This window comes from Aotus nancymaae, unplaced genomic scaffold (assembly GCF_030222135.1).
Source record: "Aotus nancymaae isolate 86718 unplaced genomic scaffold, 86718_ANA_hifiasm-v0.15.2.pri h1tg000022l_1, whole genome shotgun sequence".
NCBI lineage: Eukaryota > Metazoa > Chordata > Mammalia > Primates > Aotidae > Aotus > Aotus nancymaae.
The window spans coordinates 42,195,464-42,220,816 of record NW_026988435.1 but is presented as its reverse complement, the minus strand read 5'-3'; the positions used below and the strand labels follow the sequence as shown (position 1 = coordinate 42,220,816).

General features: G+C 42.0%; 1 protein-coding gene across 2 annotated transcripts in view; it reads left to right on the top strand.

Annotated features, from left to right (window-relative positions):
* The first annotated feature begins 210 nt into the window (after positions 1-210).
* BRWD1 (bromodomain and WD repeat domain containing 1) overlaps positions 211-25,353 on the top strand; it is a 131,731-nt gene continuing 106,588 nt past the window's right edge. The window contains exons 1-8 of one of the 2 annotated variants that reach the window (XM_012445341.2): positions 211-406; positions 522-580; positions 740-769; positions 923-982; positions 15,744-15,894; positions 17,960-18,058; positions 18,414-18,574; positions 19,758-19,979. In XM_012445341.2, coding sequence (XP_012300764.1) covers positions 358-406; positions 522-580; positions 740-769; positions 923-982; positions 15,744-15,894; positions 17,960-18,058; positions 18,414-18,574; positions 19,758-19,979 — 831 coding nt within the window. In that variant the 5' untranslated portion in view covers positions 211-357. The remainder of the gene's footprint in view (positions 407-521; positions 581-739; positions 770-922; positions 983-15,743; positions 15,895-17,959; positions 18,059-18,413; positions 18,575-19,757; positions 19,980-25,353) is intronic. The other variant, XM_012445336.2, reaches the window with a different exon arrangement.

Genomic DNA, 25,353 nt, shown 5'->3' with positions numbered 1-25,353 from the left:
GTCGCCGCTGCCCCGGGGCCAGGTCTTTGCCTCCCTGTCACATTCTCCTCCTCGAGTCCCCGGAGACAGAGCGTCCAGCGAGGCTCGCTTTCCCGAGCGGGGAGCGAACTCCGGTCCTCCTTGGGCGCCAAAGCCCCCGCCCCCCGCGGAGGGACTACTTGCCGTCTCCCGCGGCGGGACTACTTCCTCCCCCGCGGAGGCGTCGGGTCTGGCGGCGCGCACGGCATGGCGGCGGCGGCGGCGCGCGCCTGAGAAGAGGGGACGCCGGCCCGGTCAGGCCTCGGCGCGGCCTACACGCTTTGCTCACTCGCTCGCTCTCTCGCTCTCTCGCTCCCGCCTCCTGCCCCGCGCCCCGCCATGGCGGAGCCCTCGTCCGCCCGACGCCCGGTGCCTCTCATCGAGTCGGGTAAGACGCAGGGCCTTGCCACCCCCTCCCCGGCGCCCCCGGCTGCTTTGGCTCCCCTGGCCGCTTCCCGTCCCCTCCCCGCCCCGGCTTGACCCAACTCCCCGTCTTCCCGCAGAGCTGTACTTCCTCATCGCCCGGTACCTATCGGCGGGCCCGTGTCGGAGAGCGGCCCAGGTGAGTGCGGGCCCGCGGGCGGCGGCGGCGGCGGCCTTGGCGTCCTTGGTGTCCCCGCCGCCGCCGCCGCCGGGGTCGCGGGTGGAGGGCGGCGGTGAAGCGGGCGCGCCCCGCGTCTGGGCCCGACCCCACCCCTGACCGCGCGTCTCTCGGCCGCAGGTGCTGGTGCAGGAGCTGGAGCAGTACCAGGTCTGTGCCCGCCCGTTCCCCGCGCGCCCAGCCCCGCGCTCCCTCGCGTCCCTCCTCCCGACCTTGCCCTGAGGGGTGCTCGCCCCCGACCCCCGCCCGCTCCGCGCCCGCGCCGGAGCGGTGGTCACTCGTGTACGTTTCGTGTCTTTCCAGTTGTTGCCGAAGAGGTTGGACTGGGAGGGCAACGAGCACAACAGGAGCTACGAGGAATTGGTGAGCATTGGGCACGTTTGCTCCCCGGGGTCTCCGTGCACCGCCCCCCGCCCCCCGCCCCTGCCCCTTTCCCTCGCGGGGACCCCGGCCCGTGGGGTGCAAAGTGTGAGCCGCACTGGGGGGTGGCCCTCGGACAGCTGCGCTCCCTGCTGAAGATTTTGTTTTGTTTTTGAGGCGGCCAGGTTTGTCTTGGCAGGAAACAGTCTTGGGGGGCGGCGCGGGGCGCAGGGGAGGGGGGCGACTCGCGGAGGTCCTGCGGCAGGGGTGGGGGTCCAGGTGCGGCCGCCTCTGCGGGGTGTGGCGTACTCAGCCAGCCAGTCAACGGGGCGGTTTCATTCGCTCTCCCCGCCTCCGCGCTTGTAACTTGCGCTCTGATTGGCTTTCCCGATCTTGCCCTGCCCAGGTCTGTCCGCCACTTGTTCCCTAGGAATAGAATCATTGGTCTCTGAAGGTGGAGAAATGTTCTCGCGTTGAGCTTTTTATTTCTTGTTTTTGTCTGCAGCAGCGTCATAAAATCTTGCTGCTGTGTGAATATGCCGCTAGTTTTTGCTCCTCTGTACTGTACAATATTTGTTGAATGCCGTAAAAAGTTGATTTACTTCGAAGAGTTTCACACTGATGTTGCTGTGATAACTAGATAACTTAATAAAATACTTTGAAGCGCTTTAAATAGGTACTTTTTTCTTTTGAGCTCTGTTAATCGTGCATTGCAGTCTCATTTATACTTTGTGAACCTGGTTAGTTGCTCTCACTATTTTTATAACTTGGTTTTATCTACAGTTAGAGCAGTTGCAGGGATTCGTTTGATTTTAGTGGAATAAGACATTTTTTCATGAATATATTTTTACCATTTCGTTATTAGGATAAAGAATTTGGTTGTCAGGCCATATTCCGTATCTTGTGTAAGGAAAACAATTGAGAGGGAAAAGAGCTTCTGAGTGAACTTTTAGCACAGTTTGAAGATCTATAGCTATTAAGTGGTAGAGTATGGTATGGCAAGTGAAAAAAAGAAGAAAAAAGTGGTAATTTTGAATTAGACAACAAAGGAAACCAGAGGATGTGTTATTTCTATGAACAGTTAACGTGGGAAAACCCTCTTTCTGCTAAAAAGTATTTTTAGTTAAGTATTAACACTTGAAACCTGGTGCAAGTAAGAGAATCTTAGTATTTGCCTTCTTAGATTTTGAAGTAAACACTTAAAAGTGGATGCTTTCAAGAGAATGAGTTCCAAAAATTCTGATGACGGCAATTCGTTTTCTTGAATTTGACATTTTGAGACATTTTTTTTTCTTGCCTTCTCTTAGTTTTCTCCGCGGATAATATAGCTTTGATAATATAGCCTTATCAGTGAAGCAGAAAAGCATTATTGGTTATGATAGTGTAGTCATGCTGCCTGAGAGAAAATAACTTGAAAGAAGGGTAGTGCTGTAACTACTGGAAAAGTTACTTTTAAAATATATTTATAGGGGCTGGGTGCAGTGGCTCACAGCTGTAATCCCAGCACATTAGGAAGCCTAGGTGGGAGGATGGCTTGAAGCCAGGAGTTCCAGACCAGCCTGCGCATAAAGCGAGACTCTGTCTCCACAATAAATAACAGAGAATTAGGCAGATGTGGTGGTGTGTGCCTGTAGTCCCAGCTACTTGGGAGGCTGAGGCAGAAGGATCACTTGACCTTGGGAGTTTGAGGCTGCATTGAACTGTCCTCCTGCCACTGTACTCCAGCCTGAGAGATGGAGCAAGGCCTAGTTTCTTTTAAGATAAAAGTAAAAAAAGTTCATATAATTTTCTTGGCTTTTGTTGCTAGAATTGCTTAAAACCCTACTTACTATTGTTTAAAATCATTTAAAGTCTGTGATGATATGGCTGTGATTTGGCATCTCTTATTGCCTTTCTGATTTGGTCTGTCTGGTGGGTATACTTTCTTCTTTATTTTCCTCTTTGCCCTCTAGTCCCCCAGGACTGAGTGATGATGAACCTCCTGTGTGTAAAGAAGAATTATTCTTTCATTTATCATATACGTATAGCTTCTAAACTTTCAGAGTCTTTAAAAAATATCTTAAGAAGTATTACAGGCCAGCTGCCATGCTTACACCTATAATGCCAGCACTTTGGCAGGACGCTTGAGGCCAGGAGTTCCAGACCCGCCTGAAGTGAGGTCGAGGCTGCAGTGAGCTGTGATCAAGCCACTGTGCTCCAGCCTGGGTGAGCGAGACCCTGACTCAAAACATAAGCAACAACAAAAAAGAAGTATTCCAAATGTACACAAATGAGAATAATATAATGCGCCCCTGTATGCCATCAACAAATTTGAATTATTTTTTGAGACGTTCTCTTTTGAGGAGCAAACTTGGCTCACTGCAACCTTCGCTGTCCGGGTTCAAGCAAGTCACTGGCTAATTTTTGTATTTTTGTGTTTTTAGTAGAGATGGGGTTTCACTATGTTGGCCAGGCTGATCTTGAACTCCTGACCTCAGGTGATCTGTCCACCTCGGTGTCCCAAAGTCCTGGGATTACAGGTGTGAGCCACCATGCCTGGCCAAGAAATTAGAATTTTGAATGTTACTAACTTGCTATATTTACTTTCGTTTCTTTTTGGGGTATATATACATTTTAATAAATTATCAGTGGAAATAATAATCCACCCACTAGGTACCCATTTTCCAACTCCAGTGATTATCAGAGAATGTTGCATATTATCTGCACCCTTATTTTTAAGCAAATTCCAGAAAGCCATTCATTTTATTGGTTAATATGTTGGAATATTTTAAGGCAAATTCCAGACATTACATTTCATCTCTAAATTTGTTAGAGTCCATCTCTAAAAAATAAGAACTACCAGTATCACAGAGTCCATATCCAGATTTTCTTTTTATTCCCTGGGTGTCTTTTTACATTGTTTGAAATTGGTCTTCAGACAAGGTCCGTACACGCATTGATTGATTGATTCCTTTCTCTCCCCCTCAACCCCACACACACTGGGTCTTACCCGGGCTGGAGTGCAGTGGCAGGATCACAGCTCACTGAAGCCTCCATTTCCCCTAGCTAGAGTGCAGTGGCAGGATCACAGCTCACTGAAGCCTCCATTTCCCAGGCTAGAGTGCAGTGGCAGGATCACAGCTCACTGAAGCCTCCATTTCCCAGGCTTAAGCAGTTTTCTTACCTCAGCCCTTCACCTCCTGAATAGCTGGGACCACAGACAAGTGCCACCACACCTGGCTAATTTTTTCTTTTAATTTTTCCTAGAGAAGACTTGCTATGTTTTCCAGGCTGGTCTCAGACTCCTACTTTCAGTTGCTTCTCCCAAAGTTGGAATTACAGATGTGAGCCATGACACCTGCCCTGATTATCTTAAATCTCTCTTTATCTTGAATAGTCATTTCTGTGCACTTGATTTACTGGAGACCAAATCATTTATCCTGTATAATGTTTTACATTCTGTATTTGTCAGATTGTTCCTCATGTTAACATGTTCCTTTTTCTCAGTGGTTTTCATCTTTGAATTAGAATCATCTGGAGAGCTTTATAAAATCTGGATGCCCAGAGTATGCCCCAAACCAGTTAAATTGGAATCTTTGTGGTGGTACTGGACATCAGTATTTTAAAAAGCTTTTTAGATGATTCTAGTATTTGTGTTTATAAAGCCACAATTTATCTTAGACTTGTGACCATGCTGTTATTCCAACCCGCATTTGGGGGCAAGAGTATTTTGGTACTTTTGCTTCTTTATTTTTTTGAGACTCTCACTCTGTTGCTCAGGCTGGGGTGTAGTGGTGTGATCTCAGCTCATTGCAACCTCTGCCTTCCAGGTTCAAGCAATTCTCCTGCCTCAGCCTCCTGAGTAGCTAGGATTACAGACGTGTCATTATGCCTGGCTACTTTTTTGTATTTTTAGTAGAGATGGGGTTTTACCATGTTGGCCGGGCTAGTCTCAAACTCCTGACCTTGAGTGATCCGCCTGCCTCAACCTCCCAAAGTGCTGTGATTACAGGCGTTGAGTCACCCTGCCCTGCCTAGTTTTGCTGCTTTTTTTTTTTTTGGGAGATAGTCTTTCTCTGTTACTCAGGCTGGAGTGTAATGGCGTGATCTCGGCTCACTGCAACCCCTGCTTCCTGAGTTCAAGTGATTCTCCTGCGTCAGCTTCCCAAGTAGCTGGGATTACAGGCATGTGCCATAATGCCCTGCTAATTTTTGTATTTTTAGTAGAGATGGGGTTTCACCATGTTGGCCAGGATGGTCTCAATCTCTTGACCTCATCATCCACCTGCCTTGGCCTCCCAAAATGCTGGGATTACAGGCAGGAGCCACCGTGCCTAGCCACAAGTGTATGGTTATTTTAGTCACCTCAGCAAGGTTAATTTAGACAAACCTAACCATGAATTTTCTAAAGCCTAAACTTGTAAATATATTTCAAATTTATTTTGTAATTTTTCTCTATCAAATAAATGTAGCTTAGTAATTATAAAACTTGTTACTATATCAATATATACTTGTATAATATACATATGCTTGTATGTATATATTGTATGCATGTATACTTGTGTGAATATATTTGTACTTTCTTCATCTTTGTTTGTTAACCTTCCTGGATTATGACTTAATTGCCCAAACCAAGAAGAGATTGGTATTACCATTTTAAGTATTCTACAGGATTAAGGAATCAGGTTATGATAGAAGATTATAGGCCATGACTTGGAACTTGGGTGCACTGCAAGATACGACTTTAAGTCTTAGGCTGAGGTTTGTTTTTTTTTTTTTTTATAGTAGGGCTACTTACCCCTTTAAAACAAAAGCACTTTTACAACTTTGTGTTTCTCACAAGTCTTGGAACTAATCCCATTATTTAATTTTCACAGTGGAACCCTAAAGACCCTTCATCCTGAGGGTAGCTAATTTTTTTCCTCTATGGATTCTGTGTTGTAGTTGACTATAGAGATCTATCATTCTATAAGCATTTTATTTGTAACTTGAGGACCCTTTTTTTTTTTTTTTGAGACGGAGTTTCACTCTTGTTACCCAGGATGGAGTGCAATGGCGCGATCTCGGCTCACCGCAACCTCCGCCTCCTGGGTTCAGGCAATTCTCCTGCCTCAGCCTCCTGAGTAGTTGGGATTACAGGCACGCACCACCATGCCCAGCTAATTTTTTGTATTTTTAGTAGAGACGGGGTTTCACCATGCTGACCAGGATGGTCTCGATCTCTTGACCTCGTGATCCACCTGCCTCAGCCTCCCAAAGTGCTGGGATTACAGGCGTGAACCACCGCGCCCGGCAACTTGGGGACACTTAATGATCATGTGTGATCGATGAGTTACAGTCTAGCAATACAGCAGTGCAGTAAAGACTAGAACTTGTGAGCTGGACATGGAGGCTCACACCTGTAATCCCAGCTGCTTGGGAGGCTGAGGTGGGAGGATCATTTGAGTGCAGGAGTTCAAGACCACCTTGGGCAACATAGTGAGACCCTATTTCCAAATAAAATAATTTGCCAGGCCTGGTGCTGTGCCTTTAGTCTCAGCAATTTGGGAGGCTGAAATGAGAGTATCGCCAGGGAGTTTGAGGCTGTAGTGAGATACGATCTTGTCCCTGTACTCTAGCCTAGGTGACAGAGCCTAGTGTCTTAAAAAAAAAAAAAAAAAAAAGAAGTTTGGATTTTGGTGCCAGGTGGTTGAACTGTAATCCTCCTTTTCTTGTCCTGTTTATCAGATGTTCTGAGGCAAATTACTTAATCTCTATCCCAGTTTTTTAATCTGCATAATAATAATAACTGTATGTGGCTGGGCGTGGTGGCTCACGCCTGTAATCCCAGCATTTTAGGAGGCCTAGGTGTGCAGATTACTTGTGGTCAGGAGTTCGAGACCAGCCTGGCCAACATTTCTGGCTCTGATGAAAATAGAAAAATTAGCCAGATGTGATGGCGCTTGCCTGTATATCCCAGCTACTTGGGAGGCTGAGGCAGAAGAATTGCTTGAACTTGGGAGGTGGAAGTTGCAGTGAGCCAAGGTCATGCCACCGCACTTCAGTCTAGGTGACAAAAAAAAACTATCAAAGGGTTGTTGTAAACATGGAAAAAATGGCTTAACAGTGCCTGGTACACATTAATGATGAGTAGTATTTATTAGTAAAATTGTTTAAGACATAATTGTATAGATTTCTCCTTCAGCTAGTTTTCTGTTTGTAGGGTTTTATGATAAAATGAGAAAGCCTCCTTATGAATGCTCATACTTGAATGAATGATGCTTAGTATTTACCCATTTACAGATTACTACAATGTAGGATGGGTAAAAGTCTTTATAGCTCAGTGCTGAATAATGTTGGGTATTGCTCTCTGTGAATCTGTTGGTCTTGCCTGTGCAACTTGATTTATTTAAATTTTTATTTATTGATTGATTTAGAGACAGGGTCTCACTTTGTTGCCTACTTCTAATTCTTGGCCTCAGGTTATCTTTCACCTCAGCCTCCTGAGCTTCTGGGATTACAGATGTGAACTACTGTGCCTGGCTGGCTGTGCTACTTTAAAAGAGAGTAGCCGGGCGTGGTCGCTCAGGCCTGTAATCCCAGCACTTTGGGAGGCTGAGGCGGGTGGATCATGAGGTCAAGAGATCGAGACCATCATGGTCAACATGGTGAAACCCCGTCTCTACTAAAAATACAAAAAATTAGCTGGGCATGGTGGCGCATGCCTATAATCCCAGCTACTCAGGAGACTGAGGCAGGAGAATTGCCTGAACCCAGGAGGCGGAGGTTGCGGTGAGCCGAGATCGAGCCATTGCACTGCAGCCTGGGCAACAAGAGCAAAACTCCATCTCAAAAAAAAAAAAAAAAAAAAGAGAGAGTACTTATTAGTTTCCATAGGCTCACCCAACGACAAGTTATTTGTATCTAAGGAATAAAAGTTGAGCGACTTGTTTATTTTCAGATAATATGTATCCTTATGGATTCTTGCCAGCTTATTTGTTTTTTTGATTCCTGAGAAAAATTTGTTAAAGTCTCCAACTATGGCTGGGCTTGGTGGCTCATGCTTGTAATCCCAGCACTTTGGGAGGCTGAGGCAGGCAGATCACTTGAGGTCAGGAGTTCAAGACCAGCCTGACCAACATGGTGAAACCCCGGCTCTACTAAAAATACAAAAACTAACCAGGTGTGGTAGTGCGTGCCTGTAGTCTACCACCTTGGGAGGCTGAGGCAGGAGAATTGCTTGAACCTGGGGGGCAGAGGTTGCAGTGAGCAGAGATTGCACCACTGCTCTCCAGCCTGGGTAAAAGAGCAGGACGCCATCTCAAAAAAAAAAAAAAAATTTCCAGCTGTGATTGTGGATCTATCTCTCTTTCTTTCCTTTTTGAAACTCTTATTAGGTACATTCAAATTTAAGATTTTTGTTTTCCTATTGAATTGACCTTAAAACGTTAGAAAATGTTTTATTTATTATAATCATCTTGCCTTCTCATACACTTTGCCTTACATTGTATAGCCACTTCAACTTTCTTTTTGTTAGCGATGGCACAGTATTTTTTTCTGTCCTTTTCCTTTCAACCTTTCTGTGTTCTCATATTTAAAGTTGTCTCCTGTAAACAGCGCGTAATTTTATGTGTGTTCTTTTAGTGATGTTTTGGCCATTTTTTTTTCCAGACAAGATCTCACTTTGTTGCCTGGGCTGGAATACGGTGACATTATCATGGCACATTGCAGCTTTGACCTCCTGGGCTTGAGATCCTCCTGCCTCAGCCACCTGAGTAGCTGAGCCTATAGGTGTGTGCCATCATGACTAGATGTGTGCCATCATGGCCGGCTCATTAAAAAAATTTTTTTTGTAGAGACAGGGTCTCACTATATGGCCTAGACTCATCTTGAACTCTTGGGCTCAAGCTGTCTTTCCTCTTTGGCCTCCCAAAGTGCTGGGATTATAGGTGTGAGCCACTGTACCTTGCCTGTTAGCATTTAATATAATTACTTAAACATAATTGGGTTTAAGTCTGCCTGTTCTTTATCTCATTTCTTTTTTATTCCTTCTCTCACTTTATTTTCATTTTTAACTTTTTTTGGAGATAGGGTTTTACCATGTTGGCCAGGCTGGTCTCAAACTCCTGACCTCAGGTAATCAGCCTGCCTCAGCCTCCCAAAGTGCTGGGATTGCAGGCATGAGCCACCACGCCTGGCTTACTCTCACTTTTCTTTGATTAATCAAGTATTATTTTAAGATGACAGCAAGATTTCAAAAGTATTCTACTTATTCTGTATTTCTTTCTTTTTTTGTATAATTACTTAAACATCATTGGGTTTAAGTCTACCTGTTCTTTGTCTCATTTCTTCTTTATTCCTTCTCTCACTTTTTTTTTTGATTAATCAAGTATTTTAAGATGACAGCAAGATTTCAAAAAGGTAACAAGTATTCTACTTATTCTGTATTTCTTTCTTTTTTTTTTTCTTGAGACAGGGTCTCACTCTGTCACCCAGGCTGGAGTACAGTGGCATGACATGGCTCACTGCAACCTCAACCTCTTGGGCTCCAGCAGTCTTCCAGCCTTAGTCTCCTGAGTAGCTGGAACTACAGGCATGTACTACTACACCTGGCTATTTTTTTATAGAGATAGAGTTTTGCCTTGTTGCCCAGGCTGGTCTGGCACTCCTGAGCTCAAGTGATCTGCCTGCCTCAGCCTCCCAAAGTGGACCTTGCCTGGACTATTTATTCTTTCTTTATTTTAATAACTCCACCCCCGCCACCTCTCCCCGACTAAGACTCGCTGTGTCACCCAGGCTGGGGCACAGTGGCACGATCTTGGCTCACTGTAACCTCTGCCTCCCAGGTTCAAGCCATTCTCCTGCCTCAGCCTTCTGAGTAGCCAAGATTATAGGCGCCTGCTACCATGCCCAGCTCATCTTTGTATTTTTAGTAGAAACAGGGTTTCACCATGTTGACCAGGCTGTTCTCAAACTTCTGACCTTTAGTGTTCCATCCATCTTGGCCTCTCAAAGTGCTGGGATTACAGGTGTGAGCCACGACATCTAGCCTCTTTATTTCTTTGTAGTTATATATCCTTTTGTTATTTTGGTGGTTTCCCTAGAGGTTTCACTATACATTACCAATATACATTACTTTAAATTAGTTCTTTTACCACTTCCCAAATAAATGAAGTTATAACTCTTGTCACCATCCTGTCATATTAATCGTTTTTTTTTTTTTTCGAGATGGAATCTCACTCTGTTGTGCAGGCTGGAGTGCAGTGGTGTGATCTCAGTTCACTGCAACCTTTGTCTCCTAGGTTCAAGCAATTCTCCTGCCTCAGCCTCCCAAGTAGTTGGAATTGCAGGAGCATATCACCACACCCAGCTATTTTCTCTATTTTTAGTGGAGATGGAGTTTTGCTGTCTTGCCCCGGCTGGTCTTGAACTCCTGACATTAGGTGATCCACCTGCCTCCACCTTCCAAAGTGCTGGGATTACAAGTATGAGCCACCATGCTCAGCCCTGCCTTATCACATATATTATAAAAATTTCAAGACATTATTACTGTTGTTCTAAAGTCAATATTCACTTTACCTACCTATATATCTTTTTTTTTTTTTTGAGAGGGAGTTTCACTCTTGTCCAGGCTGGAGTGCAGTGGGGTGATCTCGACTCACTGCAGACTCTGCCTCCTAGGTTCAAGCATTTCTGCCTCGGCCTCCGAAGTAGTTGGGATTATAGGCCTGCGCCACCGGGCCCTGCTACTTTTGTATTTTTAGTAGAGACGAGGTTTCTCCATGTTGGTCAGGCTGGTCTCGAACTCCTGACCTTGAGTGATCCACCCGCCTCAGCCTCCCAAAGTGCTGGGATTACAGTCGTGAGCCACCGTGCCCGGGTACCTACCTATATATCTTTTCTGGTATTTTAACTTCTTCCTCCGGTTTTGTGGGACCTATTTGTGGTAATTTTTCTTCAGTCCGTGCAACTTATTTTGGTATTTCTTTAAATGAAGATTTGGCCGGGTGTGGTGGCTTACACCTGTAATCCCAGCACTTTGGCAGGCCGAGGTGGGTGGATCACCTGAGGTCAGGAGTTCGAGACCAGCCTGGCCAACATGGTGAAACCCTTTCTCTACTAAAAGTACAAAAGTTAGCTGGATGTGGTGGTGTGCGCTTGTAATTGCAGCTATTTGGGAGGCTGAGGCAGGAGAATCGCTTCAACCTAGGAGGCATAGGTTGCAGTGATCCAGGATTGTGCCACTGCACTCCAGCCTGTGCAATGGAGCAAGATTCTGTCTCTAAGAACAAAGAGCACAGTCTTTTTTTTTTTTTCTTTTTTTGAGATGGAGTTCCATTCTTGTTACCCAGGCTGGAGTGCAATGGCGTGAACTTGGCTCACCGCAACCTCCGTCTCCTGGGTTCAGGCAATTCTCCTGCCTCAGCCTCCTGAGTAGCTGGGATTACAGGCATGCGCCACCATGCCCAGCTAATTTTTTGTATCTTTAGTAGAGATGGGGTTTCACCATGTTGACCAGGATGGTCTCGATCTCTTGACCTCATGATCCACCCGCCTCGGCCTCCCAAAGTGCTGGGATTACAGGCGTGAGCCACCGCGCCCAGCCAAGCACAAAGTCTTAACAAAGGTTTGTTGACAATGACTTCACTAGCTGTGGAATTCTGGTTCAAGAGTTTTTTTTTTCCCCCCAGCACATTAAGGATGTCCTACTGCTTTGTGCCTTCCTCAGTGTTGAAAATTTAGCAGTCCTATTGCTCCTTTGAAAATAATGGTTTTTTGCCAGGCGCGGTGGCTCACGCCTGTAATCCCAGCACTTTGGGAGGCCAAGGCGGGTGGATCATGAGGTCAAGAGATCGAGACCATCCTGGTCAACATAGTGAAACCCTGTCTCTACTAAAGATACAAAAAATTAGCTGGGCATGGTGGCGCGTACCTATAATCCCAGCTACTCAGGAGGCTGAGGCAGGAGAATTGCCTGAAAACCCAGGAGGCGGAGGTTGCGGTGAGCCGAGATCGTGCCATTGCACTCCAGCCTGGGTAACAAGAGGAAAACTCCGTCTCAAAAAAAAAAAAAAGAAAGAAAATAATGGTTTTTTGGTCTGGTGGCTTTTAAGATTTTTATTTTGTCTTTGATTTTCAGCAGTTTTACTCTGTTGTCCTGTAGTCATGATCTATTGCTGTATAGCAAATCACCCCAAAATTTAGCAGCTTAAAACTGTACTGATTTATTATTATCTGCCAGTTCTGTAAGTTCAGGCACAGCTCAGGTGGGCTCTTTGTTTCCTTTTCTCTGAAGATGCATTCAAAATGTTTGCAGAGCTGGGGTTTTAGCTGAAGGCTTGATGGGGAAGGAATATGCGCCCAAACTTATGTAGTTTTTGCAGGATTTAGTTCCTGGAGGGTTGTTTGACCAAGGGCCTTAGTTCCTACCTGACTATTGGCCACCGTCCGTTCCTTCCCCTTGGTCTTTCCAGTCTGATAGCTTGAGTTATCAAGATGAGAACTGATAAGGCAGTAGAGCCTTAGTGAGACAAACGTCACAATTATAACCTAATCACAGAAGTAGTGTCCTCTCAATGTTACTGTATTCTGAAGTAACTGAGGAGGGGATTTCACAAATCTGTGACTAAGAAGTTTGGGCACTATTAGAGGGCATGTCAGAAGCTGCCTTTCACATGCACACCTAGGTGGTTTTCTTTGCATTTGTTTTGCTTGGGTTCTCTGAACTTTCTGAATAAGTGGCATGATATCAAATAGTTTAATGTGTAATTAAAGTCCCAAGTGGAAAGGATAAAGGGCAGAAATAGTTTGAAGAAATAATGACTAAGCGTTGTTGAACATCTGGGCCATCTCTAGGTCTGCTTCTATTGACCATTTCCTCTCTTAACCATGGGTCACATATCTGGCTTTTTGTGTATCATCATTTTTTGACGTCTGCTGTCACTTTTTGTGTAAAAAGAGTAGAGGCTGCAGTAATGTATTTACCCCTGGTAAAGATTATGCTCTTTTCTCCTTCATGCACTTAGTGCATGAAACAGGGTCAATCTAATTTGTAATTATCATCTCTGATCTTTGTTACATTCAGTTAATCACTGGCTTTGTATACTTAGAGGTGGCATCAAGACTTTCCCTTCCAGCAGAGTTTGGCATTTGGGCACTCTTGAAATTCCTGAGATGTCTTATTTTTTATAGTGAAGTTTCCACCTTTCCAAACTTTGTGAGATCTTGTTCTACTTTGTAACTAACTGCCAACTTTTTAGGTTACTACAGAGTTCTCTCTGCCTTGCAGTCCTGCTCTGGGCTTTCCATGTCAGAAGAGATTCTCCACTGTGTTGTTCTATCTGTAGCCTTAGGAGGGCCTCTGTGGTACACTTGGAATGTAAGGTTTTTTCCAGGGCTGCCTGACTTTAGTGTTTGGGCCCTATGCAGTTGGTGAAGGCTTGTGGAAGAAAATTGTGGTAGATGTGCAGACTTACTGTAACTGAGGCTCCTTAGGTTTCTGGTCAGTCATGCCAGCCACAAGTTGGTTAGAGGTTTGAATGGCTTTTTCTTGTTCTTGTCTGAGGTCAGTTCTTCCTGCCTCTCTGCTAGGGATGAAAGCAGCTATGAGTCCCTTTTCTTTACTTATTTTTGAGATGGAATTTCACTCATTCCCCAGGCTGGAGTGCAATGGCATGATCTTGGCTTACTGCAACCTCTGCCTCCTGGGTTTAAGTGATTCTTCTGCCTCAGCCTCCCAGGTTTGAGCGATTTTTGTACCTCAGCCTCCCAAGTAGCTGGTATTACAGGTGCGTGCCCACCACCAAGCCCAGGTAATTTTTTATTTATTTTTTTTTAGTAGAGATGTGGTTTCACCATTTTGGCCAGGCTGGTCTCAAACTCCTGACCTCAGGTGATTCATCTGCCTCAGCCTCCCAGAGTGCTGGGATTACAGGTTGAGCCACAGCGCCTGCCCTGAGTCCCTTTTCTGTTCACAGAAAAGCTCGTACTTTCTGGGATTAGTTAATGTAGATTTTTGTTTCTTCAGCTGTGATTGGTTAAAACATTTTTTAAAAGTTTATCTAGCTTGTTCTTATTGTAGAGATGAGAGCAATAGTTTCTCACTTTATCTTTTACGTTGGAGTAAATAAACAATTATTTTTATTTTATATATTTATTTTTTGAGATGAGTCTCGCTCTGTTGCCCAGGCTGGAGGGCAGTGGCATGATCTTGGCTCCCTGCAACCTCTGCCTCCCAGGTTTAAGCGATTCTTCTGCCTCAGCCCCCCTAGTAGCTAGGATTACAGGCCTGTGCCACCATGCCTAGCTAATTTTTGCATTTTTAGTAGAGACAGGGTTTTGCCCTGTTGGCCAGGCTGATCTTGAACTCCTGACCTCAGGTGATCCACCTGCCTGGGCCTCCTAAAGTGCTGGGATTACAGGTATGAGCCACTGCACCCATCCAAATGATTATTTTTAGTTTAAAATTATGAGAGACATATAATTGTCTGTAGTTATTCGTAGGTATATCTATTTTCGGTTCCTGGCACCTAGTAGTCTTTCAATACTTACTGAAAGAATTAATGTTTTTTACTGCCTAGTATATTGTTGAGAACCAGTTATCCATGATTTGGATACTAGATAATGTCTTGTATGATCTTTGATATCTTAACATCTCTCAAAGATGTGTGTTTCACTTACAGGCCAGTTAGGGTTTTTTTTTTTTTTTGAGACGGAATCTTGCTCTGTCACCAAGGTGGAATGCAGTGGCGCTACCTCAGCTCACTACAACCTCTGCCCAGGTTCAAGCAGTTCCCCTGCCTCAGCCTCCTGAGTAGCTGAAACTACCGGTGCGCGCTACCACACCTGGCTATTTTTTTTTTTTTTGAGACAGAGTTTTGCTCTTGTCACCCAGGCTGGAGTGCAATGGCGCAATCTCGGCTCACCGCAACCTCCGCCTCCTGGGTTCAGGCAATTCTCCTGCCTCAGCCTCCTGAGTAGCTGGGATTACAGGCATGCGCCACTATGCCCAGCTAATTTTTGTATTTTTAGTAGAGACGGGGTTTCACCATGTTGACAAGGATGGTCTCGATCTTCTGACCTTGTGATTCACCTGCCTTGGCTTCCCAAAGTGCTGGGATTGCAGGCGTGAGCCACTGCGCCTGGCCAATTTATTTTTTTTGAGACGGAGTTTCATTCTTGTTGCCCAGGCTGGGGCGCAATGGCACGATCTTGGCTCATTGCAACCTCCTCCTCTCATGTTCAAGTGATTCTCTTGCCTCAACCTCCCAAGTAGCAGGGACTAAAGGATTGTGCCACCATGACTGGCTAATTTTGTATTTTTAGTAGAGACAGGGTTTCACTATGTTGGTCAGGGTAGTCTCGAATTCCTGACCTCAAGTGATCTACCCGCCTTGGCCTTCCAAAGTGCTGGGATTACAGGTTTGAGCCAGTGTGCCTGGCCCAGTTAGCATAATTTTGAGTGAAGTCTTGATTTCAAGTCTTGAAATTAGGTTTTGTTAGCGCTCCAACCTTTGTTCTTTTTCAAAGGTGCTTTACTAGGTCATTTGCATATAAATTTTAGAACAAAATTGTCAATTTCTACAAAATTTCTGCTAAAGTTTTGAGTGTTACAGGTTTGAATCTATAGATTTAAACAGATTTATTTTAGAAAATAAATTTTTAAATTTAGATTGTCTTTAATTTCTCTCAGCATGTTTTGTAGTTTTCAGTATATGTTTTTTATGTTTTGTCAGACTTGTCCCTAAGTATTCAATAGTATTTGGTATTATTAAACTGCTGTCATTAAAACTTGCTCTCCAACTAGGTCTTGTCCAATAAGCATGTGGCTCCTGATCATCTGTTGCAAATCTGCCAACGCATCGGTCCTATGTTGGATAAAGAAATTCCACCCAGTATTTCAAGAGTCACTTCTTTACTTGGTGCAGGAAGGCAGTCTTTGCTACGTACAGCAAAAGGTACCTTAATTTGAAGAAGTGTTCTGCTTTGTATTAATAGCCTAATAATTATTATAATTGTGAAGTAATGTAAGCATTGTAGAAGAAAGGTGATAATGTATCTATAAATCATGCTGTGGACTATAAAATTCTCTGCATTTAGCATAGAACATTGAATTTTATTACATAAGTGTTTAATGGGTCCTTCTGCATTAAAAAGTTGATAAAGATACAGATGTTAAGCTAAAAAGCTTGAATTTATTCTGAGATGTGTTTGAGGTTTTATCAATGTGAGTTCTTAATTTTCCATTTTGTAGCTCACTCATAACTTCATGGAATGTAATTGTATGTGTCTAATAAACTCTTTAAATGCTAGAAGTATTTCATTTGATATTTAGCTTCTGAAAGCCCTTTGTTATAAAGGGAAGTGATTTTCTAAATTTGGTAGCAGCTTGAAAACAAGCACCAAAAATGTAAAATTGCATGGTTCTTTTTTTACTAGTTTAATTTTTTTTACAAAGTTATGTGCTAGCAAAATGTTTGAAATTGCTATTCTTTTTCTGTTAGCTTGGTATATATGACTTAGACTAAGTATATGTATGTGATATAATCTATGTGTACATGTGGCCAAACTGCTAATGGGCAAAGATTGTTGTTTCTTCTGATCCTAAGCATACATCAAGTTCATCCCATGATTAGTTTTTATTATGAGCTATTGCTGATGTGCTGCTACATCTTGGATGCACCACCAGTATAAAGCTTAACTGAGAAAGAACACCCCTCCCTCTTAGTTCCATGCCAGACTGGTTTGTTAGCTTTAGTTGTTTCTTAGTGCTCTAGCCATGCCACCCTGTGGCACTAATCAGGAAACTGTTTATATTCTTCCTCTTCTGTGTCCCTATTCACTTTGTAATTATTCTATTTTAGCTGGTTATATGGTAGTTAATGAGTAGCCTGTTTTCCTTTGTTTTCTTTACTTGTGTCAAGCTCCATGTCGTTGTTTTGTGATGAGCAGTAATTTAGAACTGGCAGACCTTAGAAGAGACTTTAGCAAGCTGCCCTAGGGTAGGGGCCATGTTCTCTATTTGTTTTGTACTGGTACCACAGGAGGATGCCTTGTAACTGCTCTTTGGTCATGATAGTGGCAATGAATCCATTCATGTAAAATGCAATATGGCTGTTAGTTTGGGGCACCCGAGGCTCAGTAGAGGTTTAGTATGATGCCTTCCTTCTCTTTTCTGAATTGTGAAGAAACTAATTTATGGCACAGTGTGACTGCTTAAAACCTATATTCTGCTGCCATCTCCTGTAGAGGAGAGCAGACTTTTTTTTCTTAGTGCATTTGCTGGTAGGTCAGGGAGGGATGGACTTTGAATTAGTGTTTAGACTCACAGATCTTACATATGTGTTCTTCAGTAGAGGATTTTCTATGATCCTAAAACGAAGGGAAAGCTATATAATTTATCAGTACTTCCTAAAGAGAGAGACTAAAGTCATGGCAGTATTGGCCAAATTAATTTTAAAACTGAACAAGTCATGAATTTTCATATAACTCAAATTTTTCCTCATAAAAGCTTCCATTTTTGAAAAGTTGGATCAGTTGTAAGACCTTATCTTTAATATTGTATGATACAATTCTGCATTGAAAAATAAACATTTACTTGGCATCAAATGAGACTTGGAGTTGAAAGATCTGGTTTCATGGTCCATCTTTACCAGTCATTTTCTGTGGATCTCTTTAAAGGTCCTGAAACCTTTGAGCCTCAGTTACCTCACTTGTAAATTGGCAAAAATACCTACCTCACAGGGTTGTTGTGAGGATTCAATGAGATAATGTATGTTGAAAGCACTTTGTGAATTGTAAAGTGCTACACAAATGTTAGTTGTTGTTGCTGCTGTATCTGAGATGTCTTAATTTTCTTTTCCTTCAGAAATAGTCTAATAAACCTCCAGGGCTTTTCTGTTAAAGTATATTAGTTGGTAAATGTTGAATAAACAGTTTATTACAATATACGTAAGTATTCTATAAAATCTTTTTTGGGGTTAACTTTCAAGATTTTATGTGTATCTAAAATTCGTTTTAAAGACTGCAGGCACACAGTTTGGAAGGGCTCTGCCTTTGCTGCTCTTCATAGAGGAAGACCTCCTGAAATGCCAGTGAATTATGGTTCCCCACCAAATCTTGGTAAGTAAGGTTGGCCTTTAAGATGCCTGAAATCATTCTTTTTTAAATTTCTCAACAACCTTTATAAATGTTATATTAAAATTTAAAAGGAAATACTTGTTGAAATGTTGTTTTAATAGTAATATGTATCAAATTTCAAATAATTTAAATTACTAAAAATAAAGTTAATGAAAAAGAATCTTATTGTAGTAAGAAGTCTCTATCAGTGAATATAGAAGAATAGAATTGGGAAGAAATTGTGTCCTTAGGGTTTCTTGAACATGGATTTTTGTAACCCTCTAGAAGTAGTTATTCAAGTTTTAGATTTTTCCATATTGGCTCTCCCTTAACCATTTTCATTGTTTTTATTTCCTAGTGGAGATACATCGAGGAAAACAACTCACAGGGTGTTCTACTTTTAGTACAGCATTTCCGGGAACTATGTATCAACATATAAAAATGCACAGAAGGATTCTCGGACATCTGTCTGCTGTTTACTGTGTAGCATTTGATAGGACAGGACATAGAATCTTTACAGTGAGTTAACATTTTAAACTTGATTTCATAATCTAGAGTACTTTAGTGTGCTTCAGAATCATCTAGGAAGTCTTACAAAATATGTAGATTCTGTTTCCCATCCTCACAGATTTTGACTCAGTAGGTATGGTGTGGTTTCCATGAATTTGTATTTTCAAATAAGTGCTTCAAGTGATTCAGCTGAAGATAGTCAAGACTGTGTGCTGTTTGAAAGATAATGATTTAGAGTAGTGGTTCTTAAGTGGGATATTTAAGGATGCTTAAAAATAGACATACCTAATACTATCCCTCTAGCATGTTCTAGACTTACTGAATTGTATTACATTGTAATTAATATATGTATTATATGTAATATAATGTATTAACATTATATTAAATACATATAAATACATATAATAAATATATGTATTAACTGTAAATCCCCCAAAATAGAAAGCTCCTCAGACCTCTATAAGTGATTCCTGTTCACATTAACCAATCACTGGTTCAGGAAAATGAATTGATTATAAAATAACCCATTAGTGTTCAAGTAAGTATTAAAAAACGATCTGAAAACATTTGGAATTTATCATTTTAATGTTTTAAGGGTAAATTAGAATAGGTGAGAAGTCTAACTTTAATTTTGCAGGTGTGCAATTCAGAATAGCTAATCAAATGTTTCTTGAATGAATGGGTGCTGGCTAGTACTGTAAACTTCAGACTGTGTTGTTTGTGAGGAGGCTATTCCCACCATTTTTGTCTTTGGGATTGCAACTTAGTCCTGATTCTCACATTATGAAATATAGATCTGTTCTAACATTCATCAAATTTTTTAGCTTGATGTGAATAGACTAACATTTAACCATTGTTAGTTGACATAAGAGAGCCAAGAACTTTGAGTTGGACTTACTACTTTGCAGAAAACTTGGGGGGAAAATAGTGTTGATAATGGAGTCCGACCCATAGAAATGATAACTTGATGGTATCTTTATGTAGACTTTCTTTGCTTTAAAGAAAAATGCTATTTTTCCATAAGTGTTCTGACTATAAGTCATAATTTATTACATAAATAACAGAGTATTCTATAGTTGGAAAGAGAGAAGTTAAAGATAGTTAATTTGGATGGCATATAAAAGGTATTCTTCTAATATTATTTAAAAGATTTGCTGTACTAACATGAATTTTTGGGTATATTTTTCCTTAGGGTTCAGATGATTGTTTGGTAAAGATTTGGTCAACACATAATGGCCGCTTGTTATCTACATTAAGAGGCCATTCTGCAGAAATATCAGATATGGCAGTAAACTATGAGAATACAATGATTGCTGCGGGGAGCTGTGATAAAATTATTAGAGTGTGGTGCTTGAGGACTTGTGCCCCAGTTGCTGTGCTCCAAGGACACACAGGATCAATTACATCTTTACAGGTAAACTTTTAGCTTAGGGGGCACATTCCTATATATGTTTTTACCTTTTTCTTTAAAATAGTTTCTTTGGAATTGAGAAGTAGTAAGATGTTTTTTAGTAACTATATATTTTAAGTAACAGAAATGATATTCATCCTTCCACAAATCATGGAAGGCTGATGAAATAAAGATCTAATGCGTATTTACATGAAGGCTTATTGATTTTTGGGGGTTTATGGTTGAACTGGATGTGTGTCAGTTACAAACTGGTGATATATTATTTTTCAACTGTAAAACTTGTGGATTTTGCTAAGTTGATTCTCTTTTTTTCTTTTTCTTTTTTTTTTTTTTTTTTTTTGAGATTGAGTCTTGCTCTATTGCCCGAGCTGGAGTGCAATGGTATGATCTCGGTTCACTGCAACCTCCGCCTTTACGATATAAGTGATTCTTGTGCCTCTGCTTCCTGAGTAGCAGGTTGTCCACCACCATGCCTGGCTAATTTTTGTGTATCTTTAGTAGAGATAGGGTTTCACCATGTTGGCCAGGCTGGTCTTGAACTCCTGACCTCAAGTGATTTGCCTGCCTCAGCCTCCTAAAGTGTTGGGATTATACAGGCGTGAGCCACTGCTCTCTGCCACTGAATTGATTTAATTTGGCAAAATATTTAAAGTTTTTTTCACAATAAGCAGAGGATAATTCTGAACATACACGGAGTAGGCAGAATAGTATAATGAACCCCTATGTACCTGTCAACCCATGGCCAGTTCTTTCCTAACTGCTTCATCTTATACTTAAAGCAAATCCTAGATTTTATATCATGTCTTTTGCAAGTATTTCTTTATGTGTTTCTAAAAGATAAAGATTCTCTTCCCCCTTTTTTTTCCATAGCAGCTGTTACGGCAGGAAAAGATTCTTTTTTAAAACAACTACAACACTGTTATCACAATATTTATTGATGTTCTGATTTCCAGTTGTCTCATAAGTGGTATTTTATTTAGGTCGTTTTAATTAGGAGCAGAACAAAGCCTGCATGTTACAATTGATTGATATGGACTAAAAGAAACTTAAAATATAAATTTCACCTATGTATCTATGCAGTCAAAAAACATTATCTTGCAGTTTCTTTGTTGAAGGACCTAGGTTATCTGTAGTTTCCCCACAGTTTGGATGTTGCCAATTGTTAAACTATATCCTGTTGGAGTAGTTAAATATATTTCTCTGTGTTTCTATTAAGTTGGTTTTTGGATTTAGAGCAGTGGTTCTCTTTAATGTGCATGAGAATCACCTAGAGGACTTGATTAAAACATTGTTAGGGACTTCCCTTAAAGATTCTGATTCAAAACATCTGGGGTGGGGTGTGAGAATTTTATTTTTAAGAAGTCTTCAGATGCTGATGCTGCTTTTTCCATGGACAGTGCTTTCAGGATCGCCAATAGAGAATTGATCACATTCAGTGTAAGTTCTTCCATCAGAAGGCACAAAATGTTTAGTGTTTTTCTGTGTTACACACTGGTGATCATTGGCTTATATCCATTAGTTACTAGGGACAGAGAATGCTGCTCTTACTAGTGCGAGGTTCTTGGCTCTAGCTATCTTGAGATGAAGATAGTTGTAATTGAGATAGTGGTTTTCTTTTTTGTGGTTTTTTTTTTTGGCCCATGCCGGAGTGTGGTGGCGCGATCATGGCTAACTGTAACCTCAGCCGGGGGTCAAGGTCTGCCCAACTCAATCTCTCAAGTAGCTAGGACCACAGGTGTGTGCCACCAACCCTGGCTGTTTAAATCTTTGTTTTTTAGAGACGGAGTCTCACTTTGTTGCCCAGCCTGGAGTGCAGTGGTGCGATCTTGGCTCACTGCAACCCCTGACTTCCAAGTTCAAGCTGATTCTCCTGCCTTAGCCTCCCAAGTAGCTGGGGATTACAGGCACATGCCACCACACCCAGCTGATTTTTGTATTTTTAGTAGAGGTAGGGTTTCACCATGTTGGCCAGGGTGGTCTCAAACTCCTGATCTCAGGTGATCCGCCTGCCTTGGCCTTCCAAAGTGCTGGGATTACAGATGTGAGCCACCGTGCCCAGCCTGTTTAAATTTTTTATAGGGATGGAATCTAGCCATGTTGCCCAGGCTATTCTTGATTTCCTGGGATCAAGCAATCCTCCAGCCTCGACCTACCAAAGTGCTGGAATCACAAGCCTGAGCCACCACCCCACACTGAGGTAGTATTTTATTTTGGAAGTTTAAGCAAGATTTTTGGTTTGTCCACTTAGTTTTAGTTAAGAAGTATACTGTTCTCTGGAAGATTTTATAGTTTGAAAATTAATTCAAATTCTAGCAAGGTTTCACTGTTAACATTTTATAGCTTGTATGAATGTATTGACAATATAGTAGTAAATAAGAAAATTTATACTTTGAGAGGGTGCCTGTCTTGAATTCTTGAGAGTGAAAGTGGAATTCTGGTCCTCTCTGAAATGATTCTTCTTGTAACGGGGGCTCACATGCGTTTATCACCTACTGAATGTTTCTGAAAAATTACTCGGATAGTAGTACATTTTTATACCATCAGAAGATTCAGCTTTGCTTGTTAGTGGTTACTTTGAAGTTCAAAGTCAAACACATGATTTTAGGTCTTAATCTTTTTTATGTACTCTTCCTTGCTGTTAGTGGTCTACAAAAACTATTTTTTAATAATAGTAATTTTTTTTCTGTTTATAAAGAATGGGTACAAGTACAAAAATTCTTTTTTTTTTTTTCGAGACGGAGTTTTGCTCTTGTTGCCCAGCCTGGAGTGCAATGGCACTATCTTGGCTAACTACAACCTCTGCCTCCTAGGTTCAAATGATTCTCTTGCCTCAGCCTCCCAAGTAGCTAGGATTACAGGCATGCGCCAACATGCTCAACTAATTTTGTATTTTTAGTAGAGACGGTGTTTTTCCATGTTGGTCAGGCTGGTCTTGAACTCCCGACTTCAGGTGATCCGCCTGCCTTGGCCTCCCAAAGTGCTGGGATTACAGGTGTGAGCCACTGTGGCTGGCCAATTTGTGTGTGTGTGTGTGTGTTTTAATGTTTTGAGATAGAGTCTTTCTCTGTACCCATGCTAGAGTGCAATGTCATGATCTCAGCTCATTGCAGCCTCCACCTCCTGGGTTCAAGTGATTCTCCTGCCTCAGCCTCCTGAGTAGCTAGGATTACAGGCTTGCACCACCATGCCCAGCTAATTTTTTATTTTTAGAAGAGATGGGGTTTCACCATGTTGGTCAGGCTGGTCTCAAACTCCCAACCTCAAGTGATCCACTCACCTAGGCCTCTCAAAGTGTTGGGTTTACAGGCATGATCCACCCCGCCTGGCTGTAAAATATTTATAGAAAAATTCATGCTGGGTGCAGTGGCTCATGCCCGTAGTCCTACCACTCTGGGAAGCTGAGGTAGGTGGATTGCTTGAGCCCAGGAGTTCAAGACCAGACTAGGCAACATGGTGAAACCCCATCTCTACAAAAAAAAAAAAAATACAAAAAATATTAGCCAGATGTGGTTGCGTGTGCCTCTAGTCCCAGCTACTCGGGAAGCTGAGGTGAGGCGATTGCTTGAGCCTGGGAGGTGGAGGTTGCAGTAAGCCATGATTGTGCTACTGCACTCAGCCTGGGTGACAGAGTGAGATCCTATCTCAAAAAGAAAAAAACCTAGCATTCTTACCATCTAGAAGTAATCACTGGTAATACTTTATTATGCACCTTTCTCAAGGATAGCATTTTATTTTGTTTATCTTGTGAGACAAGTTCTCACTCTGTCACACAGGCTGGAGTGCAGTGACACAATCATAGCTCACTATAGGCTCAACTTCCTGGGTTTCAAAACAATCATTCCACCTTAGCCTCTCAAGTAGCTGGGACTACAGGCAGGTGTCACCACACCCAGCTAATTATTTTATTTTTTCTAGAAATGGGGATCTCACTTTGTTGCTCAAGCTGGTCTTGAACTTCTGAGCTCAGGCGATCCTCTTGCTGTGGCCTCTTCAAGTGCTGGAATTATAGACATGGGTCATCATGCTCTGCCAGGATAGCATTTTAAAAGGTCACTTAATATAATATACATTCTAAACAATTTGAATAATAAAGCATAGACACGTTATAACCAGAGGTATAGAATCTCTTTTTTGTCTAAAAGATTAGAAAATGAACATTCCTCAGTAGTGAAAGACATAATGCATAGGTAGTTTTGACTTAGATTTCCATTTTATGAATAACTAGAAAAGCTGGACAGAGGTGAAAAGATATCTGAAGTACCTATATAATGAGAAATTGAGATTCTCAACATCTTATAGATGAGGAAAGCTTAGAGAGGGAGCAATCTTTAGTTTAGAGGCATTTTCCAATTTCAGAAGAGAGAGCTGAGATGCTTAACAGGATTCTTGCAGAAATTCGTCGGGTTAGGGGTGGATAAAAATTGGGGTTCGGAGCCTGTTAGGGAGAAAGAGGTCTTGGTAAGAGCCCCTGCCTTGAGGTTGGGAACCACAGGAGTTTAATCCTAGGAGTAAGGATGAATCAGAATAAATCTACCTTCATAGAAACTGAATCCCAGCTTCAAGTCATTTTAATGCTTGTAGGTAAGATAATCTGGGATTGCTGGTGCCTTTGATCTTGCTGCAGTCTAAAGGTAGAAGTTACTTTAGAGGAAGATAACATCTATAGCCTCATTCTTTTTAATTCTCTACATATGATTAACATTCAAATATATTATACAAAAGGAGACAAACATGATCAGAACCAGGAGAAACAACACATGATAGAAATAGACTCAGAGGAGGCCAGGTATGGTGGCTCATGCCTGTAATCCCAGCACTTTGGAAGGCTGAGATAGGCAGATTACTTGAGGTCAGGAGTTTGAAACCAGCCAAGCCAACATGGCAAAACCCCATCTCTACTAAAAATACAAAAATTAGCTGGGTTTGGTGGCACACGCCTGTAGTCCCAGCTACTCAGGACGCTGAGGTACGCGAATCGCTTGAGCCCAGGAGGCGGAGGGTGTAGTGAACCAAGATTGTACCACTGCACTCCAGCCTGGGAGACAGAATATGACTCTATGTCTAGGAAATAGACTTGGAGGATCCAGACAATGGATGTTCAAGATATTATCGGAAATACCCATACTTAATAAGTTTAACTAATTAAAAGCAATATAAATGACATTTTGGGCTGAGAATATACACAAAAATGAAATAAAAAGCAATATAAAGATTTCAGCAGAGAAGTAAAAATTAGAAGAAATTGAAATATATAATTGAATTTAAGAACTCAGTGGGTGATTTTAACAGCATCTGGACACAACTGATGAAACTGAAGAGAGAATTAGTGAACTGGAAGAATCAAATACAATGAGTAATCTTTGCAACCCTAGGACAA